Source organism: Marmota flaviventris, chromosome 1 (assembly GCF_047511675.1).
Source record: "Marmota flaviventris isolate mMarFla1 chromosome 1, mMarFla1.hap1, whole genome shotgun sequence".
In the NCBI taxonomy this organism is placed as follows: Eukaryota; Metazoa; Chordata; class Mammalia; order Rodentia; family Sciuridae; genus Marmota; species Marmota flaviventris.
This window is the reverse complement of record NC_092498.1, coordinates 203,438,716-203,466,592: the sequence shown is the minus strand read 5'-3', so window position 1 is coordinate 203,466,592 and position 27,877 is coordinate 203,438,716. Positions and strand designations below refer to the sequence as shown.

Sequence of the window (27,877 nt, the reverse complement as noted above, 5' to 3'; positions counted from 1 at the left end):
CTATGTTTACATAGAGTTAACATCTTAATTTAGTAAGACTACAAAAATGTAGTACTCCTGCAGAAATGGCTGAGTCCCATCCAGAGGTTTGAAAGGTCATCTGTACAAAGTGATATGATTTTTTTTAATTATGTTTAATCAGATTATAAAGACTTTGGAACATTTGCCCATTCCTACTAAAAATATGTTGGAGGAAAGCAAAGTACTTCCAATTATTCAACGTTGGTCTCAGACAAAGACTGCTGTACCTCAGCTGAGTGAAGGAGATGGGTATTCTAGTGAGAATACATCACGTGCTCATACACCACTCAATACACCTGATCCTTCCACCAAGCTGAGCACAGAAGCTGACACAGACACTCCCAAGAAACTCATGTTTCGCAGACTTAAAATTATAAGTGAAAATAGCATGGACAGTGCAATCTCTGATGCAACCAGTGAGCTAGAAGGCAAGGATGGCAAAGAGGACCTTGATCAGTTAGAAAATGTCACTCTAGAGGATGAAGAAGAGTTGCAATCACAACAGCTACTACCACAACAGCTGCTTGAGTCCAAAGTAGAGAGTGAAACCACCGTGGAGGCCAGTAAGCTATGCACATCTGAACCAGAGGCTGACACTGAGATAGAGCTCAAAGAGAGTAATGGTTCAAAACTAGAAGAACCTATTGCAGAAGAAACACCATCCCAAGATGAAGAGGAGGGTGTGTCTGATGTGGAGAGTGAGAGGAGCCAAGAACAACCAGATAAAACAGTGGATATAAGTGATTTGGCCACCAAACTACTGGACAGTTGGAAAGATTTGAAGGTAAGAAAACAGTTTATGTTCACTTTAACTTGAATTATTTAGTTGTAGAGTTCTGTAAACTTAAGTTGAATTGTCTACTTTTCTAGTCATGTATATTTCTAAAAAATGGAATACCGTCTCTCTTACTATCAGCTAATGATAAATGTGTCTGAACTATCATTTAAGTCTTGGCAGGAGTCATAGCAGCCAATATAGAAGTTCCCCCTTTTCCCTCATTAAAAGCATATCACATTAATTTCTTAAGTCATTCAAATGCTCTTTACATGAAAAGCAAAATTAATAATCACTTGAGTAGGGGCTGGAATTGTGGCTCAGCGGTGGAGTGCTCGCCTAGCACGGGTGGGGCCCGGGTTCGATCCTCAGCACCACATAAAAATAAAGGCATTGTGTTGTGTCCATCTACACCTAAAAAATAAATATTAAAAAAATAATAACCACTTGAGTAACAAACTTGTGATTCTATTTGAAATCTTTTTGAAATGAAAAAAAATAAAATTAATTAAAAAATAAAATTTATTGGAAAACCAAAGAAATTTAGCAATTTTTCATCAAAAATGAACATGAATTTTTATTTTAGAAAACAACTTTAAGGAGCTAGTTGATATTTAATTATTTCCATGGTTTCTGAAATAGACCTTTTTATTTTTTATTTTTTTGGTACAGGGATTGAACCCAGAGGTACTTAACCACTGAGTTATATCCCCAGCCCTTTTTTAAATTTTTGAGACAGGGTCTTGCTAAGTTGCTTAAGGCTTCACTAAGTTGCCAGACCTGGCTTTGAGCTCATAAGTCTTCTTTAGCTTCCTAAGTTGTTGGGATTATAGATGTGTATTATCATGCCCAGCCAGACCTACTTTTTAATGCCTATTTCTTTGGAAAAAAGATGTTATCTTAAAGAAAAAGAGAAAGGCCTGGACCCTTATGGCTAATACATATAATCTTTTGTTAAAAGAGCGTAGTAAGATGTACAGGGTTTGCTTTGCCAAAATCCCCATCTGAGTCTTGGATAAACACAAGAGTGTATAACAAGCTGAGCATATGAGAAGCATGGTAACATTTTGGTGTTAAGTGATCTGTAGGCCTTGAGGACCCTGTGGGAACAGGTTACTTTCTACCTTTCTGTTTTTCTGTTCCTCTTTTCTTCTGCCCAAGGTGAAATGGTCAGATAAACCAGCAATCCAGGTTTATTTGCAGCAAGATGAACCTACAAAACTCACCCTATTAGGTATACTGTGATTTGACCTGATGAAACTGGAACTGACCTTACACTGAACAAAATAAATAGTTTGTTGATTGTATACGGTGCTTCCTATTTCCTACATTGAGACCCTTTAAGTCTGGTGTGGTTTCAGCTTTTATTTGCTGATTTGCGCTCTTACTCATGTTACTCTTTCATCACGTTCATCTTTTTATAAATATAAAAGGAAGCGTTCATAGTAAGTCTGCTTATGAAACAGTGTGTGAACTACAGGTATGAGAAATGCATTTAGTTAAAAGAAATGTCAGGATGGTAACTTGGTGGACCTTTACTTAAGTCTTGCTTTGTGACAGTCCAGAGGTCCCTAAAAGAAGTCTCTCTTGTGTTTGGAGGTTGCCGGTGGAACCTGAATTTAACTGTAGCTTAGTAATAGAAGTAGTGATGGAGACAAGTATACAAGATGATTTATTCTACTACGATTGAACCTGGGGGTGCTCTACCATTAAGCTACATCCCCTGACCTTATAATTTTTTATTTTGAAACAGGATCTTACTGAGTTTCCAGGGCTGGCCTCAAACTTGGAATCCTCCTGCCTTAACCTCCAAATTAACTAGGATTATAGATGTGTACCACCCTATAGCCACAGTTATGTAGGAGGAAAGTGAATGGTGGGGAGTTTGTAGACAATTTTTTGCTTGGGGAATCTCTGGTTGACCTAAAATTTTTAAATAGCTGAGGTACAATCATCATAAACCTGTCTTCGTAGACTCTGTAAAAAGCAAATATTTTTGTTTCTCTCTGTAATAGGTTGTTTCTGTAATTATAATGGTGTGAATTATTCTCTAGGATATATTTAACCTGATTAGATGTAATTGGAATAATTTAAACTCATTCTGGAGGTACATTTTTCAGTCCTACAAATTGTTTCTTCCCCTTCTTCTTGTCCTCCCCACTTTTATCTGAAAGATCAAAACAGTTTTACAGTAATAAGTAAATTTATGATCCCTTTGACTTGAGGTTTAAATTTTATTTATACTTAAAATATATTCTTCTTATTCTTCATACTTTGGGTTTATCCTTATTTTTAGCATCAAGGGAACCATTAAATAAAATTCTCCTTTCTTCAAACTAGTTTGTTCTGGAATTGCATTACTGAGAAACTGTCTTTACTTGACTGTGAGTGGTGATGTTTTGTTACCAATTGGTGCTGTGTTACACATTGGTTCTTAATTCTTCTATCATTCTAATTAACATTTATTCTGGCTTCGATTTCTAAACTCTGATTATGGTTGTCCTTTGAAAAAAGATACTTTAGATTGCATTTAAGTAGTAGTCTGATCTCAGGAACCCATAAATTTGAATATGTCTTAGTGAAACACATTGACCTAATGTGATTACTGTACATCTGTACTATCCCGGCATTGAAAGAGTTAACTACTTCTGTCTGACTTCCACCTATGTGTTCAAGTAGACATTGGCTGAAAAGAAAATGTCTTATTCAACCAACCTTTATTAAGCACCTGTTGCCAAGCAGTATATTAGTTGCTGGTACTTAATTTCAAGATCATACTAAAAAACATTGATTTGAGATTGTTATATTAGCCACTCCAAGTCTTCCTGACCTGGGGCCACCATAACATTGCTGAACATGTGCTCCACTTGGCTTCTCTACCCTGGATGGAGTGAAGAACTGAAAGCAATTGCTTCCCATTCCTTAATACTTGGTTTTGCTGTGAAGGCAGACTATAATAGGGATCATCAATAAATGAAAGAGGGTGGGAGGGAAGGGAATGAAGCTTCATGAATTACTCTTTGTCCTCCCAGATCTGATGATGATCCCCTTGTAACTTGAACCATTTCCATCTAGCTTCTCAGGGCAGCAAGGAGCTTGTTAACATCACCAGCTGACCATGTGTCTCCTTTTCTCAACTCCATTTCCAACTTCGTGCTGAAGAAAAACGAGAACCTAGCGTGCATTCTCTGAAGAAACAGGAAGATGGTTGGGAAGTTGGATGATGCATGAAAAATATAATAGGTGAAAAGAGGACAGAGGTGGTTAACTCACTGGCGCCGGCGTTATTTTGGTGCGTCCATTGCCGACAATGGATGTCGTTCCGGGAAAATCCCTACTTCTGGCGAGAAAGGATTAAGTGAGCTACTTTTTCTATACCTATATACACAGGACCACTGCCTTGACTCCACAAGGCTTACACACTTTGACTCCTAAAGTAGACCTAAACCAGAAACATCACCTAGCCCATTGTTACTTATGAGCATGTATTCATTTTCATGTGCAAATTTACCAGGCTACATTTTCAGCAGGGACATGTGCATAATTTCTGTTTGCAAAAGGAGTTGTTGTACATTATCCCCCATGCTGAAAATATAGCCTAGATTTCACAAGGCAAAACAGCTGATTTCAAGTGATGACTAATTATAACTTGACTGGAAAATCTTCATTCATTTGGATCATATGAAGAGGAGGTAAGGTTCTCATGAACTTGGCGATTTCAATTGCTGTTAAACATCAAAAGATTGTAGTAATTAGTTATTCCAGAGCTTCTCTTATAAAACCTAGAATATAGGATATTCAACTCTCCTTATAATGAAATCTGGGTAGTTCTTTTTGTACCTGGATTTAGATAATTTAGGGACAGCATTCCCTGTGCATGATAAGTTAAGCTCTTCTTATTGGCTATTCATGTTCTTCTATTCATCTTTATCTAGACATATCTTTAATTATAAAATGCAGTATTTGCCTAGAAATCTAAGCATTAAACTCCCTACAGAAAGCTAAATAAAACAGTTAACCAAAAGTGAAAAGTTTTGAGTCATGCTTGGAATTTCACTCCATCACTATGTAAAGTCTGTGCAACATTGAAAATGAAGTTACATGTCCTGGATTTCTGTGATAAATTTCAAAGTTCTCAGTACAGTAAAAGATTATTCTATATCAATGAGGATCAATATTACTTATCCTGTTTTTTTAAAAATAAATTTAGACTTGTCCTCCAAAAAATGCTGTTTTAGATACTGCTGCATTAAAAATTTGGTTAGAAGGCAGAAATGTTCTAAAACTCTCTAGAGGTCCATTTGTTATCAGATAAAATATTTTCATCTAAATTAGGGATTGACCAAATATGCCTTACTGCCTATTTTATGAAGTGTTTTTGAAACCCAGCCATACTCATCATTTATTTATTGTCTTTTGGCTGCTTTTACACTGTGGTGATAAGAGTTGAATAGTTGCCACAAAGATGAAATGGCTCACAAAACCTATAATATTTACTATCTTGTCCTTCACAGAAAAAGTTTGCCAACACCTGATCTAAATGATAAAGTACTGAATCTGGCAGCTGTAAATATTCTGGTTTTGAATGAAGTCATTTTCACTTTACTCTTTTGGGTGAGCTCTTAATTCTGTTTCCATAAATAAATACATAATAATCATGTTTCTATTGCCCGTTTAGTTAGGCTTTTTAAAACTTCTGACTTTGTTTAGGAAAAGTTACTTTAAATGATTTGGATGTAGAACTATCTGAGATGTGAGAGAATGATATTTGTTATAAAAAAAGGATTTCTAGTTTAGAAGAGACCTTAAGGAATGTTGTCCTTTCTCAGGATCATGAACAAATCAGCCAGAAACTTAAGAGACTTTTCCAGTGTAAATTTAGGTGGTATAATTTAGTCTTGTATGTAATCATAATGAAAATATATACATTTTTCTCCTTAACATTTAAAATTTTTAATTCTAGTATAATTTCAGACTGAAAATACTGAGAATAATATTCAGTATGTATTCTACATACAATTCAAATTCTAGTGAGAAATATAGAGAAAATTGGGCTAAATATTCCTCTAAACTTTTTGTTCAGGTTCCCCAGTGTTAACATATTGCCAAATTTTCTTTATCATTTTTTTCTGAGTAAATTACAGATATAATGTCCCATAATCCCTAAACAGTTTGCATTTCCTAAAAATGAAGACATTCTCTTGTGTGACTTTAGTATATTTACCAAAGTCAGAAAATTATAGCAATATAGTACTATCATCTAATTAACAAATTTCATTCAAATTATGTCAGTTGTTCATATAATGCCCTTTATATCAAAAATAGTAATTTTTTTTTCTGACCAAGAATCTAGTGTGGGAGCAACATAACATTGAGTTGTATCTTTTTAAGTATTATTAATCTGAAATAGTCTCTTTTTCTTTCTTTTGTTTTAATTGTAGACAGACACAATACCTTTATTTATTTTATTTTTATGTGGTGCTCAGAATCAAACCCAGTGCCTCACCAGGTGCTAAGTGAGTTCTCCTCCACTGAGCCACAACCCCACCCCAGGAATAGTTTCTTAATCTTCCTTTGTCTTTTATATACTTAGCCTTTTTAAATATATATATTTCTAAAATTTTGTGGATTATCCCTCATTTTGGGTTTGTCTGAAGTGTTTTTTGTTTTTTTTTTTTAAATTCAGATGATATGTTTTTGTCCATAGTATTATAGTAGTGTTCTTCATATGATAATTGATTTATCCCATTCCTGGCATTGTCCACCTTGGTCAAGGTATTGTTTGACTTCTCCAATGTAAAATTATTCTTTCTCCTTTTATAATGAAAAAACATCACACATGAGCAATTTTGAAAATATGTGAATTCTGTTTTTCATCAAAATAGTCAGTTATGTTCAACATCCAGAGTTATGCCTGAATCACTGTGTTGATTGATAAATGAGTTTTCTAATCCATTAAACTTTTTTTTTCTGTTGATTGGTTAGCATTCTTTTTAAGAGTAAGCAAGGGCTTTACAAACATTTGTTTATTCATTGATTTGTGTTAATGTAGATTCGTGTACTCTTGTTTTATTCATTAGATTATTATCCATTAATTCCATTATTTGATGCTTAAATTGCTCCATATTTGGCCAGTGGAAACCCTGTCAAATTGGCTTGTGTGTCATTTTGACATGTCTTGTTTTTTAAACTTCTGGCACAGTATATGCTATTGTAGGTTCATCTTGTACTTGCCTTCTCAGACCATTAGCCATTTCTCTGAGACACTGTGGTTCCTTGTGCTGAAAAATGATATTTTGAAATTAATAGCTGGATTCTAGATCATCATTGCTACTGGTGACAGTGCTTCTGGGACTTGAGAAGGCTGTATTAAAATATGTGTGTCTATATGTACAGAATATGGCCACTCTACATTTTCTCCTATTAATCTGAAACTATATCCTCTTCTGAATCCTTTGTGCTTTCTTCTGTGACTCTCATTTATTGTTTCTCTTTTGACTGTCCCTTAAAGGGTTTATTTTTGGAGCACCTGATATTTCTTTTGTCTTATATATTATTGCTTAGACACTTGTTTTTTCTTCCTAAACCATGAAATCTTAAAAGGGTAGGGACCATTTCTTCCTTTTTGTAATAGGACATATCATATCTTCTTTACCACTTTTAATTCAAGATCCTGTTATTTCTTGCTTAGACTCTTGTAGCACCCTCCTATTTGTCCTTGTACCCATTTTTCTCCCATTTCAGCTACCTTTAATTCTTCTATAGCATTAACTTTTTAAAAAAAAAATTTTTTAGTTATTTATTTTATTCATTTATTTAGATGTAGTGCTGAGAATTAAACCCAGTGCCTCACACATGTGAGGCAAGTGCTCTACCACTGAGCCACAACCCCAGCCCCTAGCATTAACTTTTAACAACATGTAAGTGATTAATAAGAATCTTTAGCAGCATTACAGACATACCCCATTACTCAAAGAACAAAGCCTTTGTAGTATGGGAACTACTTCTATGTATGTTTAACCTTCTTTCCCAACAATTTTTCTTACATACTCAATGCATGAGTCATATCTGCTCATATTATTCACTTCTCCATGTCCTTGAACATATTATTCTCTTTGCTTGGAATATCTTCCTGTTTTCTTCCTTTACTTAGACTTATGGTTGCAGATCATTCTTTAATTTTGCTTTGTCCTTTTCTGTACAGTATGGTAATCTAACAGATTACTAAAATTATTTGCTTAGATGCTTGTTTTCTCTTCTTAAATCATGAGATCATCAAGGACAGGAGCCATTTCTTACTCTTTGTACTAAGAGTTTTATTATTAAAATGTTATAGTCAGCTTTTCACTGCTGTAACCAAAAGACCTAAGGAGAACAATTTTTTGGAGGAACAGTTTATTTGGTGCTCATTTTCAGAGGTCTGAGTCCATAGACAGCCAACTCCATACCTCAGATGAGGCAGGACATTATGGTGGAAGGGTGTGGAGGAGGAAAGCAGTTCAGGATATGGCCATCATATTTTGTCCCGGGTGAGAGACACCTCCTCTAGTCATACTCTGCCTACCTACAGTTTCCACCCATTTGAATCCCTATTGAGATTAAGGCACTAAGACTCAACCCAATCATTTCCTTTCTTTTTTGGTAGGGTAGGGTGAGATCCCTGAGGGTTGAAGCAGAGTTGCTTATCCATATCCCTGGCCCTTTTTTATTTTGAGATAATTTGGGGCCTTGCTAAATTGTTAGAGGTTGGTCTTGGACTTGCAATCCTCCTGCCTCAGCCTCTGGAGTCACTGGGATTACCATCGCACCCCACTCAATCATTTTACTTCTAAACTTTCTTGTGTTGTCTCACATGAACTTTTGGGGACACCTCATATCTACATTTTAACTGGTACCTTTGTAGTAGCAATGGTTATAATAATAAGTCACCTCTTAATGATAGTGATTACTATGTTTTTTTACTTCAATCTGTGCTAGATTCCGTAACTAGGGTAGTCTTTGGGAAATATAACTATTTATGTCAATGTCCTTTTTAAATTTTTTAAACAATTCCCTGTTATACTGTTAAAATTCAATTTGTTTTTCTTAATATGGCTTGCATGCCATGGCATAGTCTGAACTCCATTTATTTCTGCATTATCACCTCAAGCCATTCTAGTTTAGTAGCGGTTATCTTCTGCTAATGCACACATAACACACACACATAAACTCACACTGATTCATAAAAACACTCTTCTGTTTTAGATGTCTCTTCTCATTTGACTTTCATCCTTTCCCCTAGGAAAATGATATCTCTTCTAAAATAAAGTATCTGCTTGTTTTCCCCACTTTTACAATTTTTGTTTCTAGGAGTTTTTTTTGTTTGTTTTTGTTATGCCAAAAGACAGCCTTAAAAAATTAGTTAAAAACTTAAGTTGTTCTTCTCCATGGAAATTTTTTGCAATGAAAGATTTATGAAATCTGAAGAGAAGTAGAGTACGACAGAATTTATTCTGCCCTTTTTATATGCCCTCATAACATCTTTTTAATCTTGGCAAATAACATTCCAATAGTAAATTGAATGAAGACAGAGACAGCTTCTGTCTTGGCCACTCAAGTCTTCCCAGTATTCTACTTCCTAGGTGCCATGACGAGCCCGGTTTGTAGTTTGACACTTTATAAGTATTTGATTGGAAAAGTGAGGAAAGTCCATCTCTTCCCATGGTACCACATTTTTGAGTCCTTAGTGTATTATTTGTTTGATAGGTGGTCAGAAAATATTTGTGTGTCATGTAATCTTTTCAATCCTGTGAAATAGGTGGTGGTGGGTGTTGGAGCCGGGGGTTGGTTGGTTGTTTGCTTTTGGAGACATGGTCTTATTAAGTTGCTGAGGCTGGCCTCTAACTTGACATCTTCCTACCTCAGCCTCCTGAGTTGCTGGGATCATAAGCATGTGTCACCATCCCCTCACCCCTGCCCCGTGATATTTTTATCACTGTATATTATAAACAAACAAGCTCATGATGCTGTGACTTAGTTTTTGAATGACATCTGAAAAGTGACTCAGGTATTCTAATTTAAATTCTGTATTTTTCTACTCCTTTTTCTGACCCAAATACGAGTGATTTCTTTGTCCATAGTAGGCAGCTTATGTAGTCTTCTTACATTCCACTTGCCATTTAGAAACTTTAATAAGTCTGAATTCATCCTGTACCTATAGGAGCCATTTTAGTGTTTTGTTGATATGTTTTTTTTTTTCTTTAAAGCTGCAGAAATTTTCAACCTGTGATATGTGATTGAACATCAAGAGATTTTTTTAACTTTTGAAATCACATGCAAGATTGTGGGTCTTTCTGGGGTGAGGGTCAATAATATGAGCAACTTCTCTAACAGAAGAGTGTGTGTGTGTGTGTGTGTGTGTGTGTGTGTAATGGGAGAGGATGAACTGTGGTCCAAAAAAGTGTTTTCTGAATGGTTTGGACATCAGCAGGGCTCCTACTCTTTTTTTTCCAAAGATTTTTTTTTTTTTTTTTAAGATGAACACAATATCTTTACTTTGTTTTATTTATTTTTTAAATTTTTTTATGTGGTGCTGAGGATTGAACCAAGTGCCTCAAGTAGGCAAGCACTCTACTACTGAGCTATAAATACCCAGCCCCTCCTACTCTTAACTTTAGGGTTGGCCTAACTAGTGTAACATGTAACTTTGGGGAAGTTGCTTTGAGGGCTATGATGATTTTGAAATGTTGAGGAGAAATCTTAGTTGTGGATTTAATTTGTCTAGAAAATAGAAATCTGAAATTGGAGAAACATTTAATGAAGACCTTAGTAATTCAATTCATCATTGGTTACTGTTTTGCATGAAAGTACTTTCCTTTTTCTGCTACTATACGTGGGGGGCCTTGAAAGTAGGAATTGTGTTAGGTTGACTTTCATGCTTCAGCCTTAGACTACATCCACCAGATAGATGTGTGTGGAATAAAAACATTGCTAAGAGAGATTCTTTGAATTGTAATTAAGATGAGCAAGACTAAGCCAGGTGTGGTGATGCACACCTGTAATCCCAGCGGCTCTGGAGGCTGAGGCAGGACAAAGCAGCCTCAGCAATTTAGCAGGGCTTTAAGCAATTTAGTAAGACCCAGTCTCAAAACACAAAAGGGTTAGGGATGTGATTCGGTGGTTTGAGTGCACCTGGGTTCAACCCCTGGTACAAAACCAAAACAAAACAGGGTGGGAGAACAAGTTTAAACTGAATAATAGTGAACTGGGAGGTCTTTTTTCTTTTCTTTTTTTTTTAAGATATGGCACTTACTGAAGAATAGCATTTAGAAGTTGCTTCATGAGTAGCCAGGTCTTCACCTGGAATATACTCAGTGTACAAGAGTCTTGACACTATGCCTTTTTTTTTTTTTTTTAATATTTTAGTTAGACACAATACCTTTATTTTTATGTGGTGCTGAGGATCGAATCCAGCTACTGCTGAGCCACGACCCCAGCCCCGCCTTTTTCATTTTTAGTTTTTTAATGTAGGCCATTTCTGCTCATGATGTAAAATTTAGAAGGCCTACAGTTAAATGTTTCTTTCCCATCCACATCCCCTGTCATTTTCCTTAGAGGCAGTTAATACAACTAATTTCTTGTATAGTCTTCCAGAAATGATTTATGCATAGTAAGCAAATATATTTTGCCTTTAAAAAAAGAAAGAAACCTGACAGCTTATTCAGCTTTTTGGTTTTTGGGGGACAGGGGAAGGTACTGAGGATTGAACTCAGGGACATTTGACCACGGAGCCACATCCCCAAGCCCTATTTTGTATTTTATTTAGAGATAGGGTCTAACTTGTGTTGCTAAAACTGGCCTTGATTTTTTAATCCTCCTACCTTAGCCTCCAAGTCTCAGTGATTAGAGGCAAGCACCCCACACCTGGCTTCTGCTTTCATATTTTCTCTCTTTATCCTCTCCTATTGGTTTTTGAGTGCTCTTCAAGCTGTGAAAGAGGCACTGCATTCAAAATAAGTATTTTATTACACAACAGATAATCTGATCATTTGTATGATAAAAGGTAGAAAAGTTATTTTACTCTAATTGTAAATTATTTTATTCTCCTAAATGTGTTTAGCTCAGGAACAGTCTAAATCAGTGTTTACATTTTTCCTTTCCTGGGCCTTGTGTATACTAGGCAAGCACTATACCAGAGCTATATCCCAGCTCTCAAAAAAAGATTTCTTATAAGTTGTTTCATAAATTTGTAGCAGCTCTTTTTTTACGTCTTTAAAAAGTTCTACATTGCTTTAATGAACTTTTCAGTGAGTGCTTTTTGAGGCTGCTATAAGAAAACATTCCACATTAGTAGTATATAACATGTTCAAGTGTTTGAGAAACAGAAACTAATATGAATCAACTATAAAGACTTTCCTCTCTGCCTACTTTTCTCTGTATACCTTCTCTCTTGGCAATCTCCTATAGTACCACAATGTAAGGCATTGTTTCTTAAGACTTGCCCAAATTGTAGGTCTCTTGATTTAGCCTATTTCTTGTATTTCACATGTATATTTTCAGCTTTCTGTGGGCTCTGTCCTGCAGTTGCTATTCAGATTCATCCTCAAAATCTTCTTTCAAACCAGACACGGTGATGTTTACCTGTAATCCCAGTAGTTTAGGAGGCTGAGGCAGGAGGATTGTGAGTTCAAAGCCAGCCTCTGCAATTTAGTGATACTCTGTCTCTAAATAAAATATAAAAAAAAGGATAGGGTTGAGCAGTGGTTGAACACCCCTGTGTTCATTCCCTGGTATGTACAAACAAACAAAAAACAAAACGAAAACTTATCTCACAAGCTGATTCTTCATTTTAAAATATTCAGTTGAATAATAGCTTTACCTTTTTTTTTAAAGCCACATTCAAAACATTTATCTCTTTTAGTTAAAATTACTACCGCTAACTATAGCAATATCTGAAAATACAGTTTTCAGATAACTAAGCTTTTCTCTTAGGGATAGTTTTGTTGGAAGATTATTTCCAAAATTATGATAGCTTTGAATACCTTCTTCATATTTTTTGATAGTTGTTTTAAATGAAACTTTCAAAGCTTTCTGTCTCTTAAATGTCCAGTTGTTGAATTTTGGTACTTGTATGTGTTATTAATATGGGCTGGATAATTCATTTACATTTACTTTTCCAGAGTTTTCCCATCATTCAGAGTGGTTAAGTCTTCTAGCATGGTACAGTACATACTGTTGACAATTATGAGATACATAGCTCTGTAGCTCAGTGGTAAAGCATGTAGTTAGCATGAAGGAGGCCCTGGGTTAAAAAAAAAAAAAGTTATTGTTGCATTATTTTCTAGCTTACAGTGTCTTACTGTTGAAGTCTGATACTATTTTGATTTGTTGTGGTAGGATCTCTAAGGTCTCTAAGCAATTTTCTTGAATTTTTTTTTTTTTTTTATACTTTCTTCCTCTGTTTTCTTTCACTTTCTGAAATTTCTCATAAAAGATGTAGAACTTTTTGTAGCAATCCTTTAATTTCATTTACATAAACACACACATATGTTTTTTTAGTTGTAGGTGGACATAATACCTTTATTTATTTATTTATTTTAATGTGGTGCTGAAGATCAAACCCAAGGCCTCACACATGCTAGAAGAGCACTCTACCACTAAGCCACAACTTCAGACCCCCTAATTTTCATTTTTAATCTCCCATTTTTCCAATTTACTTTGTGTTCTGCTTTCAGAGAGACTCTTAATCTTCTTTTTTTCTATCCATACAATCCAAAATTTACTCTTCTTTGCTCAGAATCATGAGAAAGAAGAAAAAAATTTAGAAAATGTGTGAGGCAAAAAATTTTAAATTACCTGTACATTCACTACCTGTATATAATTAATAGTCTTAGATCTACAGATGGGTTTGTACTTTTTTTATTCTTCCACTGTTATTTTACAGGATTTCAGAGTGGAGTTGGGATAAGTATGTGTATTTCTATATTGTGTTTTATTTTTCATCTCTTCCTGTGAACATTTCCTACTGATGCTTTAAGACAACACAAATATCTACTTTCTTTAGGTCATGTTTTCTAGTCCTCACTCCAAAGGTGCAAATCAGCTTTTGTATCCCTCTGTTACATTTCTCTTAATTGTTTTATACATATCTATCATAAGATAATGCATATTTACTTTCTCTGTTTTCTAAGTGTTTGTGAGGGAATAGAAGAATTGGTTAAGAGTGTGTGCTTTGGACAGACATAAATCTAGTCATGGGTCTTAGGTCCAGTATATAACTCATTGCTAGGATAATTACTTTACCTCTCTTATCCTGTTTCCTATGTATTGTAGATATAATAATAAGAGTATATGAGAGCTGTGCACGGTGGCACACATCTATAATCCCAGTGGCTTAGGAGGCCAAGGCAGGAGGATCGCTAGTTCAAAGCCAGCATTAGCAACTTAGTGAGGCCCTAAGCAATTCATTGAGACCCTGTCTCTAAATAAAATACTAAAAAGGTCTGGGGATGTGGCTCAGTGGTTATGTGTCCCTGGGTTCAAACATCAGTATCAAAAAAAAATAATAATAATAATAAGAGTATATGAGAATATATAGGACCTGGGACAGAGTAAGTGCTCTCAGACATTCTGATTGTTAGTCTACAAACTCCTTGATATGGCAGGTAGTATTTATCTCAAACATCCAACATATAGCAGAGTCTTAATATATTTAGCACATAGTTGATACTCAAATCTTTGTTGCATAGATAAGTAAGCCCAGTTTCCACAGGTAGCCATCATAGAACTCATGCTCTTTTTATGTCCACATATTAAAAACATCTTCACTCACATTTTCATATTTTAATAGAGAATATTGGATGCATTGGTGTTATGTAATCTTATCATTGATTCTGTGTGTATCAAATAATCCAAAGATTTATTTTGAGTCTTTGACTAAAGGGGAGAAATTGGTCAAAGGAAGCTGTTTTAAACATGTTGCAGAGGCTCATTTATTACCCTGACTCTGGAAGTATAGTACAGAACATTTTTGTTATAGGGGAGGCCTCTCATGTTCTTTTCAGGATGAGAGTGATCAATGGTATAGGATGAAGAGATTGATGGTATAGTGATAAAAGGCATGGGGTATGTGTAATACTTTGAGTTTATATAGCATTATGGGTAATTTCTATACAACAGAAGTAGAATTTCACTTGTTGGTCCATTTCACTAGTCACAGAGTATATGGATTATCTGCCAGGCATTTTTCTCAGTTCCAGAGATATAGCAAAGAATAAGGTAGTCTTGGCTTGTAACAATTATAGCTTGAGTGTATATGGAGGGTGGGAGGGAGAGGAAGAGAGTTTACGTGTTAGTTGGGAGTAGCACCTAGACACTAAAGAAATAAGAGGATGATAGTTGAGTGATTGTACATTGAAGATTACTGTGAATGGAGCCAACTCAGATAATCATTTTCAACAGTGGAATCTGATCTGTGGGTGTGACATTATTCCTAATAGACATCCATAGCACTCAAGCTAACACTAATATTATTAGTGATAGCATTGGTGATTTAATACTTACCTTTGGAAAACTCCAGTTGGATTTTCAGAGCTTTAATCTCCTAGATAATAAGTTTCTAGCTTAAATTTTGTATCCAGCTTTGACTTTATAATGAGGAGGATCAATCACATTAGCCACTCTAATGGTTTGGGTTCCCCAAAATATTGTTAGGCACATAGCGAGTAGTCAGTAGTAATCATTTATTTTGTGAACATCAAAATACATTTTCGGCTTAGTAGATGATCTAAAATTTTTTTCAGGGTGGTGGTGTTGGGCATTGACCTGGGACCTCATGTTTAACACTGAGCCATATCCCCAGCCTTGATCTAAATTTTTGAAGTAAGAATTTTTATTTATTTATTAAGTGCAGAGGATTGAACGCAGGGGCTTAACCACTGAGCTACGTCCCCAGCCCTTTTTAAGACAGGGTCTAGCTAAGTTGCTTAGGGCCTTGCTAAATTGCTTAGGCTGGCTTTGAACTTGTGATCCTTCTATCTCAGCCAACCAAGCCACTTTGATTACAGGAATGTGCCACCATGCCTGTTTGGAAGAATTTTTGAGAAGCATTTCTTATGGCACATTTTCTGCCACCACAGAATGGGTCCCCAACTTGAGGGCTGTACAATATATTACCTCAGACATTTGTAATGAACACTCTTCATATCAAGATCTTACACAATCCCACGCTACTTGGGAGGCTGAAGTAGAAGATTGCAAGTTGGAGGCTAGCTTGGGCAATTTAGCAAAACCCTGTCTCAAAGTTAGAAAATGCTAGGGATGTAGCACAGTGGTAGAGCACTCACCTAGCATGTGTGGGGCCCTGGATTCAATCTCCAGTAGTTACCTCATAGGGTTGTTTTGAAGCTCAAATAAGATAATACATTTTAAAATGTTTAGAATCATGCAGGCAAACAGAGAAGTGCACAAGTAACTTGTAACAATCATTGTCTATTAGGTAATTTGTCATTATACATATAATTTTGGAAATTTTTAAGAATTTGCATTCTTATCTGTATGGTCCATTTTTGTCATTTTCAAAAGAAATTGAAAATTGTATCTTGACCTTTCCTCAGTTGTGTGACATGGATTATTTCTCATTTTCCACAAATATTGCTAGAACCAATGATAATGTGAGGGAAGGAGTTCTTTAATTTTGGGGGAGTACATTCCCCAAAATGAATCACCAGGTCTCTTAAGTGTAGTTAATATTACAAGACTACTGTGAAAAGAACAATATCATGTACCTTTGAGAAGATGTGTGAGTTTGTCATTAACATACTTGGCATTACAATACTTGTTATTACCCCACTTGGATATCCAAGTAGGGTAGTAACATGTTGTGCCCAAGCATTACTTGATGGACTAGAATAGTATGGAATTGTCAGAGCAACAAAGCGGGTTCTAGGCTTTAGAACCACACAGCAAGAAAAGGTACCTCCAGTCTTAAAAAATAGTTTGTTTCTCAAGATCAACTTTAGTACAGTATTGGATGCCATTTCAGGAGCATTAGTAATTTAATACTTACCTTTTCTATTTTTTGTAATAATAACATTGTGAAAGTAGATGTCACATTTGGCTGTTAGTGAAATGGATTGTGTATTTATAGAAAAATAGTCTGTATGGCAGGAATTGTCTTTATCATGGTTTTTTTCTGAAATATTTTTATGTAACTAGGTAATTGCTACTCTTTTCTTTCTAAAGTAGGGATGGTAGGTGAGAGAACATTCAATAAAGTAACTGTTTTGATTTTTTATGTAGGAATGCATATGCATTCTAAAGTAGGGATGGTAGGTGAGAGAACATTCAATAAAGTAATTGTTTTGATTTTTATGTAGGAATGCATATGCAGAAGGCATGTAGAAATTAGAATTCTCAGGAAGTGTGTTCTTGCAGAAATGCCCCTGTCACTAAGTCTGCTACTTTGCTGGTGAAATCATACAAACCTGGTAGATGTAAAATATAAATATTGTGTGCTACATATTTTTGTTTCTAAGGGGCCAGGATCTATTTTTATTTGAAGCCAAATATAAGTCAAATTTTGGAGAATAATTAAAAACCAGCCTGTTCCTTCCCATTTCTTTGTCATATGAAATTAGTTACAAAGCAATCACCACTTTCACCCCAGACTAATCAACCTTCTTCGGGTTTATTTTTTTGCAGGAGGTATATCGAATTCCAAAGAAAAGTCAAACTGAAAAGGACAGTACACGTAAGTATTCAGAGATACTCTATGTATGACTTTACAAATATTCTTTCAGTATATGCAAGGGTAACTGATAAGTACTTAAGCTTTTTTGTTTTTGAAACCAGACAATACATAATTAGGTAAATTAAATATTTAAAATTTAGAAACTTGAACTTTTATTCTTTCTTAATGACTTTTTGCCAAAGGAGATTTCCCTGATACTGCCTGTGTGTGTGTTGATACTGTTCTGAAAGTAAGTCATGGTCTTTCAGTATCTTTTATCTGTTCATTGTTTCTCTAGAGGTTCATTCTTAAACGTGTACTCCTAGAGACCTGTGGAAGAATGTTTAGTTTTAGATATTTTTACACAAAATCTGATGTGTATATTTACTTTCCTGGGGAAAGCTCAAAATGTTTTGAGACTTCTAGGGGAGTCTCAAAAAGATTGAGAATCATTGTTACATAACAGATAACAGGAAAGCTATGGGAGTCTGGTTTCTGTTTTTTACCACTTTGTTATGTCTCCTAGAACCTTTCTGGGGGAGTAAAGTAATGAGCTCAATCATTGATTTCTTGAATTCCTCTAGCACTGGTCCATAAATAGTGTTATGAAGCCATTGTGAATGGTATTTTGTTTGTTTATTGTTATCTTTTGCATATTTTAAAATCCTACTACTTGGTTCATAAACCTCTACTTAGGGCTCTAGGCAATATTGGTTGGCAAAACAAGTGGCATGCTATAGATTTGATTATCAGAGGCTACTTCTCTAGACTCACTGAGTTGAAACCATTGGCAACACGGATGAAACAAATACCTGTGAAAGTTTTCCCCCAATAGTTTGCAAATATCTAGTGTGGTATGGCCCTGTAGGAGAAGCAGAGGCAGGTCTTTAATGGATAACTATAATCTTTACAGGGAACAGCTTTTATGTGGTAGCTTCAGTCTCTCCCTCACATGGAATCCCCTATTTCAGTCTTATATTTAAGGAAATGCTTATAATATAATACAAACCTGGTTCCACCCTTTATGTCACGCAGTTAAAGCTTAGAACCCTTAAAATTCAGAAGAATTGTGAAGTATTTTGGGAAATACATAGTGTAGTTCAATCTTTGTTTTATAATACAAGGAATTCAGCCTGAATAAATGGAATGATTTCTCTGTCTCACATATTCTAAGGCAGAAGTCAGAATAACTTTATCATGTGACCCAGCAATTCCACTTCCAGGAATGTACCTAAGAGAAATGAAAATATGTCCAAAGGCTTGTGCATAAATGTTCATTCGTGTGACATTATTTATAATTTATTATTAATAGCCAGGAGTGGAAACAACTCAAATTCTACCAACAGAAAAATGGATAAACAAAATGTGGTACAAACTCTCAGAATAAAATAGAAAGGAAAGGACTGGGGGTATAACAGCTTAGTAGAGCACCCTTGGGTTCAATCCCCAATTGTTTTGATGGGGGGCACGGAGAAGAACAACAACAGTCTGATAATAATACAGACACAGAGCAATCGTGTGTAATAGCAGTCAGTTTGTATTGAGAGTGTTCAGTTGTGTCTGAAATGTTCAGTGGTCAGATTGAGAAAGGTGAGAAACTAGTAGGCATGGTAATGAAAAATAGTACTCAGTCAATGTTGAGAAACAACAGTCATGGAATTTAGAAAGTGAAGATAGAGCATGAACCATTCTAGATAAAGGAAACAATGAAGAAGCTTAATATTATCAACTTGGAATGGGAAGCTGTTATCTTTGCTTTGCGGATGTGCCCATTTGGCTTTGATAACTTCTTAAGTTAGCACCTATGTCTGAAATATTTTATTTTAATTGTAGTTCATAAAGAGTTGTCTAATAACCTTTTTTAAAAAGTTAATTAAACTTATGCTAAGCATGTCAGGCTTCTTTTCTATAAATTATAAATATAGAGTGTTATAGGGCCAGTTGTAGGCTTTTTACTTTTAAGCTGACAAGCACACTGCCTTGCTAAAGTAACAGGAACATTTTGCATGCATGTACTCACTGAATGTTAGACGTCTATGTTGAAGACTTGGACTGAGTCTTTTGTGGGGAAAAGAAGAAAAAGGCATTCATGGAAGAGGGTTAAGTGCAGTGAATACATAAGACTTTTGTCTCACCCAAATTCAGTACTAGGTAGATAAGGGAAGGGTCGATAGGTCTGTTTATTGGATACAAGTTTAATTATACTGTTGCTGTACTTTTATAAAAAAATTTATACAGTTGATGTACTTTTATAAAGTTTACCAAGTAAACTTTTTGAAAACCTTTTTTCTCTTAGTAACTGAACGAGGAAGGGATGCTGTTGGCTTTAGAGATCAAACAGCTGCCCCAAAGACTCCTAACAGGTCAAGAGAGAGAGACCCAGATAAGCAAACTCAAAATAAAGAGAAAAGGAAACGAAGGGGCTCCCTGTCACCACCCTCTTCTGCCTATGAGCGGGGAACAAAAAGGCCAGATGACAGGTAAGTGACATGAGTTTTTTCTCGTTTTGGGGGCAAGACAGAAAGTACCCAAGTCAAATGCAGTCATCCCTCCAAATCTGCTTATTACTTTGGACCCAATGGCTTTTGGAATTAGTACTTTCTTTTGATGAATGAGTATAAAATTTTACTGATATAAATCTGAAGACAGATTCTCTTTTGTTTGTAATAATAGATGTAAAAAGTTAGTAGAGTTTTGGTACTTGAAAAGTTTGTTTGACACATAAATGCCATGTAGAGAGCCAAAGCTTTGTTTTTTTTTTTAAGGGAAATAAAAGTTGGTAACAGGTAATGCTTCTAAAGCAATAGCAATTCTTCAGAAGTCAGGACTTTGCCAGGCACTGTGGCGCATGCCTGTGATCCCAGCAACTTGGGAGACTGAGGCAGGGAGGATTGCAAGTTTGAGCCGGCCTCAGCAATTTAGCAAGACCCTGTCTCAGTAAAGGGCTGGGGATGTGACTCAGTGGTTAAGCACCCCTTGTACCAAAAAAATAAAATGAAAGAAAATGTAAGGACTTGATTTTCTACTGACTCTCGTGCCATACCAATCAAAATACTGATTTGAAAATATCAGAGGGAAAAAAAAAAGTGCATTCCAGAGTCCTTCTCTAGAAAAAATAAAAAGGAGTGGGAATGTAGCTTAGTGTTAATTGTTAAGTGCCCATGGGTTTAATCCCTAGTACCAAAATAAATAAATAAAAATTTTAAAATAATAAGAAAAAAATACCAGAGACTCTTGTATTGGTAGAGAAACAAAGCACATAACCATCCATTGAGGGCTAGAAAACAGTTATTCCAGAGAAGTTCTCTCTTTTAAATTGAATTTTCTTTTTAAAATACTGACATATGATTTTCATATACTACAGCTGCCAGACGTCTTAATTTGGGCTCATAGTGGCTCACTGTGATTTGAATTTATATTCCCCTAATTACTAAATAGATTGAAATATGGAATGCTTCATGAATTTGCGTGTCATCCTTGCACAGGGGCCTTGCTAGTATTCTCTGTATCATTCCAATTTTAGTATGTGTGCTGCCAAAGCAAGTACTAGGATGAATATCTTGTCATGTGCTTTTGGATATTTCTGTTTTCTGTGAAAGCCCATCCTTTTTTCACTAATGTGCAGTCCTGCCTCACTCCAGCAAGTTTTCATACATATCTGTTTCTTGGCTCTTAATGACTCTCACTTATGCGAAGTCTTAGTACGAAGCAGGTCAGTCTTTCTACCCAGACCTTCTTGATTTTCTTCTAGGATATCTTGTTTTTGCTCAAACTTTTACTCTTCCTTAGAATCTGCTTGTTGCCCTATGCCTTAAACAAAATTAAAAATTAAAATTAAAAAAGGGAAGAATTCTATGGAGTCTTGACATAATTACAATTTTGAATATTCCTATCTCTGTCTGGTTAGGTCTTCTTTAATACTTATTTGTTTATTTGGAACTGGGAATTGAACCTTGGGATACTCAATCACAGAGCCACATCCCCAGCCCTTTTAAAAAAATTTTGAGACAGGGTCTCCCTAAGTTGCTCAGGGCCTTGCTAAGTTGCTGAGACTGGCTTTGAATTTGAGACCCTCCTGGCTTAGCCTCCTGAGCCACTAGAATTACAAGCATGTGCCACTGTGCCCAGCTTCTATACTATTTAATTTATTTTTTGATTTTTTGTAGTTTGTAGGTGGACAGAATGCCCCTATTTATTTGCTTATCTTTATATGGTACTGAGGATTGAACCCAGTGGCTTACACATGTGAGGCCAGTGCTCTGCTACTGAGCTACAGCCCTAGCCCTTCTTTAATATTTTTTAATATATATTTTTTAGTTGTAGTTGGACACAATATCTTTATTTTATTTTTATGTGGTGCTGAGGATTGAACCCAGTGCCTGTCATGCATGCAAGGCGAGCTCTCTCCCTGTGAGCCACAATCCCAGCCCCCTCGTTAATGTTTTTAATAAAGGTTTTCTTTAATTAAATGTATAATTTTCTCAAAAAAGACTTACATATATTTGTGGTGTATTTCTTTCTAGGAATCTTAATTTTTTGTTAGCATTTTGGTTTGCTAGTGGTATTTAGATACTCAATTTACTTTCACATATTGGTGACCATACAGAACTTAACTAATTTCAATAATTTGTGTGGGGTTTATCTCCCACCTTTTTAATCTTTGTATGTCAACACTTCATATTATTGGAATTTTTCTTTTTTCTTTCTAATCTTTATACCTTGCTCTTGTGTTTTGCTAGCAATACAAATCACAGAATAATATTTTTTTATCTTGAATTAATTTCCTTGGTAAGTTTGTTTCCTTTTTTTAGGTTTATTTTATTAGGCTTTCATAAAATTCTTAATTTGAGTGGATTCTCTTCTGATTTCCATTTTTATTTCCAATGTATGTTTAAGTTTTTTTTTTTTGGCTAAACTTCTAACTTATCATTTATTGACTGTATGATACCAGTTTTTAATTTTATTTATACTTGTTTTATAGTCTGTTTTAAATTCTCTGTTGTTTGATATTAATAGAATAGAAGCATACTGTCTCCTTTTGGTAGGGATTTAACTGATATCTTTTTTCCCTTTTTCTTTCAACCTGTATCTGATAATTTTATAACTGATTATAGTTTTTTAAATATATTGTGGCAATTCTTTAACTGGTGTTTCAGTTTAATAAAATTAATCAATGTCCTTAACACAGGTACTTAAGAAGTCTCTTTCTCTCTCTTTTGTTTGTTGTTTGTACTGCTCACCCTCGTTTTTAAAAACCAGTTGTATTTTATTAGCAGGTATAAATTCCTGCAAGTTTCACCATTGTAACAGCATATAGTAGCACATGAAAGTAATCTCAACTACTAGGGACACTGAGGCAGGAGGATCACAAATTCCAAAACCCTGTTTCAGAATAAAAAAACAAAAAGGACTTGGTTCCATCCCAGTACCATCCCCTGCCCCCCAAGAAAGATTGACCCTTGTAAGTGAATTCAGTGATTTTTGTCAAATAAACTCACATTATGTAATCATCACCAGTCATGATACAGAACACTTTCATCACCTCAAAAGGTTGCCTATGCCCCTTTGTAGTTAGATAGTCCCTCCCACATCCCTAATTCCCGATCTGCTTTCTAACCCTCTGGTTTTTTGTTTTCCAGAATGTCATTTATGTGTATTTTATAATATATAGCATTTCATCTGCCTTCTTTTATTCACCATATTGTTCATTTAGGTCACCCCTGTTGTTGTGTGTCTAAGTAGTATTCCATTGTTTAGAGGTTTATAAATTTTATCAGTTGATAGGTATTGGGATTATTTTAGCATTTCTGCTGTTGTGAATATTGGGGCCATATCCTGGTCTTCACAGTTGACACTATTCTTTGGTCTCCTGGCTTTCTTTACTGCTTTTGTGAAATTTATTATCTAATTGTTATTATACTTCAAAATAATCTGATATTTTGTTTTGGGTGTTGTACTGAATGTTATATGAATATTTCTTCTTTTATCTGATTGGAATTCATTAAACTTTCTGAATATGAGGTTTATCTTCCAAGTTACTAATTCTCTTTAGAGCTAATCTCCTGCTTCACCATACTTTGGACCTGAGGGACCCTGAATTGAATGAGTATTGGATTGTTTCTTGGCTCATTACAGTTATGTTTTTCTTTTAAATTTCAGAATTTGTTGTTTTAGAATAGTCTGCACCCATAAAGAAGAATAGGCTGCTATTAGGTATCTTTAATTTGGAGTTCTAAGATCTAAGAATAGAGATGAAGTTATTTTCGTTTAAGTATTGATTTTCTTGGAGGTTTTGTGTGCAACACTCCTTAACTAATTTTTAATACGATTTTTAACCAGTGCCAAATGGAGTTGTTATGGTTAGTGGTTGAATAATGAATGGCATAATATCTAATAATGCTTTGATTACGTCCACAATTTAGTGAATAACTTTGTCTTCCTCTTATTTTTTCATTCTAGGTATGACACACCAACTTCTAAAAAGAAAGTACGAATTAAAGACCGTAATAAACTTTCTACAGAGGAACGCCGGAAGCTGTTTGAACAAGAGGTGGCTCAGCGGGAGGCTCAGAAACAACAGCAGCAGATGCAGAACCTGGGAATGACATCACCGCTGCCCTATGACTCTCTTGGCTATAATGCCCCTCATCACCCCTTTGCTGGCTATCCACCAGGTTATCCCATGCAGGCATATGTGGATCCCAGCAACCCTAATGCTGGAAAGGTGCTCCTGCCCACACCCAGCATGGAACCTGTGTGTTCTCCTGCTCCTTATGATCATGCTCAGCCCTTGGTGGGACATTCTACAGAACCCCTTGCTGCCCCTCCACCAGTGCCAGTGGTACCACATGCAGCAGCCCCTGTGGAAGTTTCCAGTTCACAGTATGTGGCTCAGAGTGATGGTGTGGTACACCAGGACTCCACTGTTGCTGTCATGCCAGTACCAGCTCCAGGCCCAGTCCAGGGACAGAATTATAGTGTTTGGGATTCAAACCAACAATCTGTCAGTGTACAACAGCAGTACTCTCCTGCACAATCTCAAGCAACCATATATTATCAAGGACAGACATGTCCAACTGTCTATGGTGTGACATCTCCTTATTCACAGACAACTCCACCAATTGTACAGGTAACTAATTCTGGAACCTCTATTTCTGTCTTACAGTTTGTTATAGGATGTTAATTAGATCTGGTACAAGGGGAGAAATCCTGCCATTGATTGCTTATAGATATAGATCTTTATTTTTTTTTCCAGTGCTAGAGATCAGTTTTAGGGCCTCATGCATGCTAGGGCAAGTGCTCTACCTCTGAGCTATATATAACACCAGTCTCTAGAGCAATGATATATATTGATTATTGCATGCGCGCACACACACACACACACACGCACACACTATATATTATCTGTTATGCAAAATATTGCTCCAAAATGTAAGACAACAACTAATTATTACTATCTTACAGTTTCTATGGGTCAGGAATTCAGAAGTAATTTACCTGGGTGGTTCTAGATCAGAATCTTCCATGAAATTTCAGTCAGGCTCTCAGCTAGAGCTTCAGTTATCTGTACATCATGAGTATGACATTTGGAGCAAATGTGTAATCAGAAAGTAATTTTCTCATTTTTTAACATACATCAGCGTGAAAGCTCAGTTTTAACCAAGGTGTCATATAATTATAGTGGTTTTGAGATATTAATAAGTGGCCTATTCTTAAAAAGTTATAAATAATCTCAAAACATTGAGTGCTTAGACTATAATTTTTTACATTACACAGTGAAGTGATTCAAATATAATAAAATAATAGCGACTTCCCCCCCAGAAGTAGGGTAGAACAATGAGATTTTTCCTTCTACAACATACTAAACTTTGTTTTCTTTTGTAATTCACATTTTAAATCACATTTAAAAATATTTCTAGCTGGATTTATATTTGAAAAATAAGTTTTTATGTAATTTCAAGGTGTTTGAACAGGCAAGACCATTTGCTACAGGATTTTTGCCAGCAAATAAATTCAACAAATACATGATATTTGTATATGTCTTATAAATTATGTACATCTTCTGTAGTATTCCATTTGGACTGCAAACCAGTTTCCCCTTTTTGGTTTATATAAACCTAATAAGTACTTAAAAAAAAAAGTAGATATCACTATTATTGGTTTTGATGTTAGCATATGATTATTAACTAGCTTGAATAGAGAGATAAAATAATAGATCCCTAAAAAATGTTCATTAACAGTGTATCTCCTGCTGGGTATGGTGATACATACTTGAATCCTGGTGACTCAGGAGGCTGAAACAGGAGGATTGCAAGTTCAAGGCCAGCCTTAGCCATTTAGTGAGATCCTGTCTCAAAATAAAAAGGGATAGGGATGTAGCTCAGTGATAAAGCATACCTGGGTAAAATTCTTAGTACAAAAACAACAACATATCTATTAATGAATGTTGCAATGTTGTGTGATTACTAGTTCAATAACTGATATTGTTTAATATCTTTTGCCATTTCCTTTGGGAATTTTTGCTGTTTTATTCCTGATGGTAAATTGTCATCCTTTAAACATATCTTTTGCATTTTAGAAACAGGTAGAATTTGGAGTCTCTTCTCATAAATTCAGGGCATGATGACCAAGCTAGATAATGTCATTTCAGTTTAGAAGTTATTTCATAGCTAACACTGGGAGCCAGTCTTTATGCTAGAGAAACCATATCTTTATTCTACAGTAATCAATACTCTTTAAAATTAAAATGTGTGCATGATGAGCCCTGTTTAACTATCTGATCATGTAAGACAAATTCTCCCTTTCCCCTGTAATGGGAATTAAACCCAGGGGTGCTTCACCATTGAACTATATCCCTTGTCCTTTTTAAATTTTTTTTAAATTTTGAGATACCCAGAATATGTGATGCACCTGCCTCAGTCCCCTGTGTTGCTGGGATTATAGATGTGCATGACAACACACCTGGCTAGGTTATACTTTTTAACTTTTAAAACATTGTTTAATAATCTTTGCTGGTAGTACCCCTTTTGTACTGACTTCTAATTATCATTGGGATATACATCAAGTGTTGTTAAGTGTTTTTGGTTTTACAAGTTCCTAGACTTTGGGATAGGAATTAGGTGGGGGATAACTGTTTCTATAAGATATATAAAAAAGATTTTCGATCTTATGTTAAATATCTTAAAATGAAAGCAATTCATTCTAATGAAAGAGTAAAATATGTACTTTTCTTCCTGAGCTTGTAATATTATTCTGTTGATAATTCTGCTGTAACATTGGATATGGTTTATTTTTTATGTAGATCAAGCTGTTCCAGTATACTGCATCAAGTATTATTCTTTTCCTTTTTCTGTGTCCTCTCAAAAATTATTCACACAGCCCAGCGCAGTGGCGCATGTCTGTAATCCCAACACTCAGGGGGCTGAGGCAGGAGAAATTTAGTGAAATTTATCAATTAAAAAAAGGAGGGGACCTATTTGGGGATTGGAAATGTAACCCAGTGGTAGAGAGCAGGAGGCCATGGATTTAATACACACACACACACAAATTACTAACTCAGAATCCTTTTAGGTAACTACATTGGTCTTCTGACACTACCTTTGGGTTTTTTTTTACTGATATCATTTAAAATTATTATGTTTTCTATTTGAAGTACTTATCAATTAATGCTTCTGAATCATTTTACCTGGTAGAATCTCAGTACATAGGTTTAAAATCTACTCTTAAACACAGAATGTGTATCCATTAAACTCCTTGACACTCACCACCTCTTAATACAGCAAAGTTATTTTTCAAACTTCTTGTCATTTATTTTTTAAGCAGGATTTCTATGATTGAAAAATAATCATAGAGTAGGTTTAAATCATGGACTTGGTACTTATTTCTTACACAATTCCAGGCACGGACAACATCCGATTCTGATCTGAAATGAATATGTGTGAGCTAAATGAAATAATGTGTGTGAAATGGCTTTCTTCATCCTAATGTACTATAAAAATCATTGTGTGATATGAATTTTTAGGTGCATTAAATTCTGCTGTCATTAATAATAGTTTATATAATAGACTACAAAAAATAACAACAAAAACTAGCTTAAAATTTGATCATCATCTTACTTCCTATTCTAGGAATCACTCCTTTTAGCTATATCTAGTCATAATAACCTGTTATTACTAGTTGTTTGCAAAAAGGCTTTCTGCAAAGAGCAACGTGGAGCTTTTTCTTGAATATCACAGGAGTAGAGCTTCATCACTTTAGTCTCATTTGAAAGTGAAAAAATCGGATATGAGCAAAAAAAAGTTTTCTGTTTCATATAATAAAGTGAAATCAAAGTAAATGAATAGGGATTTATTAAAAAAGACACTTTTGTGTTT

The 27,877-nt window shown here is 35.2% G+C and overlaps 1 protein-coding gene and 1 non-coding gene across 3 annotated transcripts in view; one reads left to right on the top strand and one right to left on the bottom strand.

Moving 5' to 3' along the window:
* Positions 1 to 27,877, top strand: part of Setd2 (SET domain containing 2, histone lysine methyltransferase) — an 84,877-nt gene that overhangs the window by 31,036 nt on the left and 25,964 nt on the right. For both annotated transcript variants that reach the window (XM_027932172.3, XM_027932173.2), the window contains exons 10-13: positions 143 to 805; positions 17,477 to 17,525; positions 19,801 to 19,984; positions 23,964 to 24,633. In XM_027932172.3, the coding sequence (XP_027787973.2) occupies positions 143 to 805; positions 17,477 to 17,525; positions 19,801 to 19,984; positions 23,964 to 24,633 (1,566 nt within the window). The remainder of the gene's footprint in view (positions 1 to 142; positions 806 to 17,476; positions 17,526 to 19,800; positions 19,985 to 23,963; positions 24,634 to 27,877) is intronic.
* LOC114090412 (U6 spliceosomal RNA) lies at positions 20,945 to 21,051 on the bottom strand. Its single transcript, XR_003582338.1, has one exon. It is a non-coding gene; the product is annotated as a U6 spliceosomal RNA (small nuclear RNA).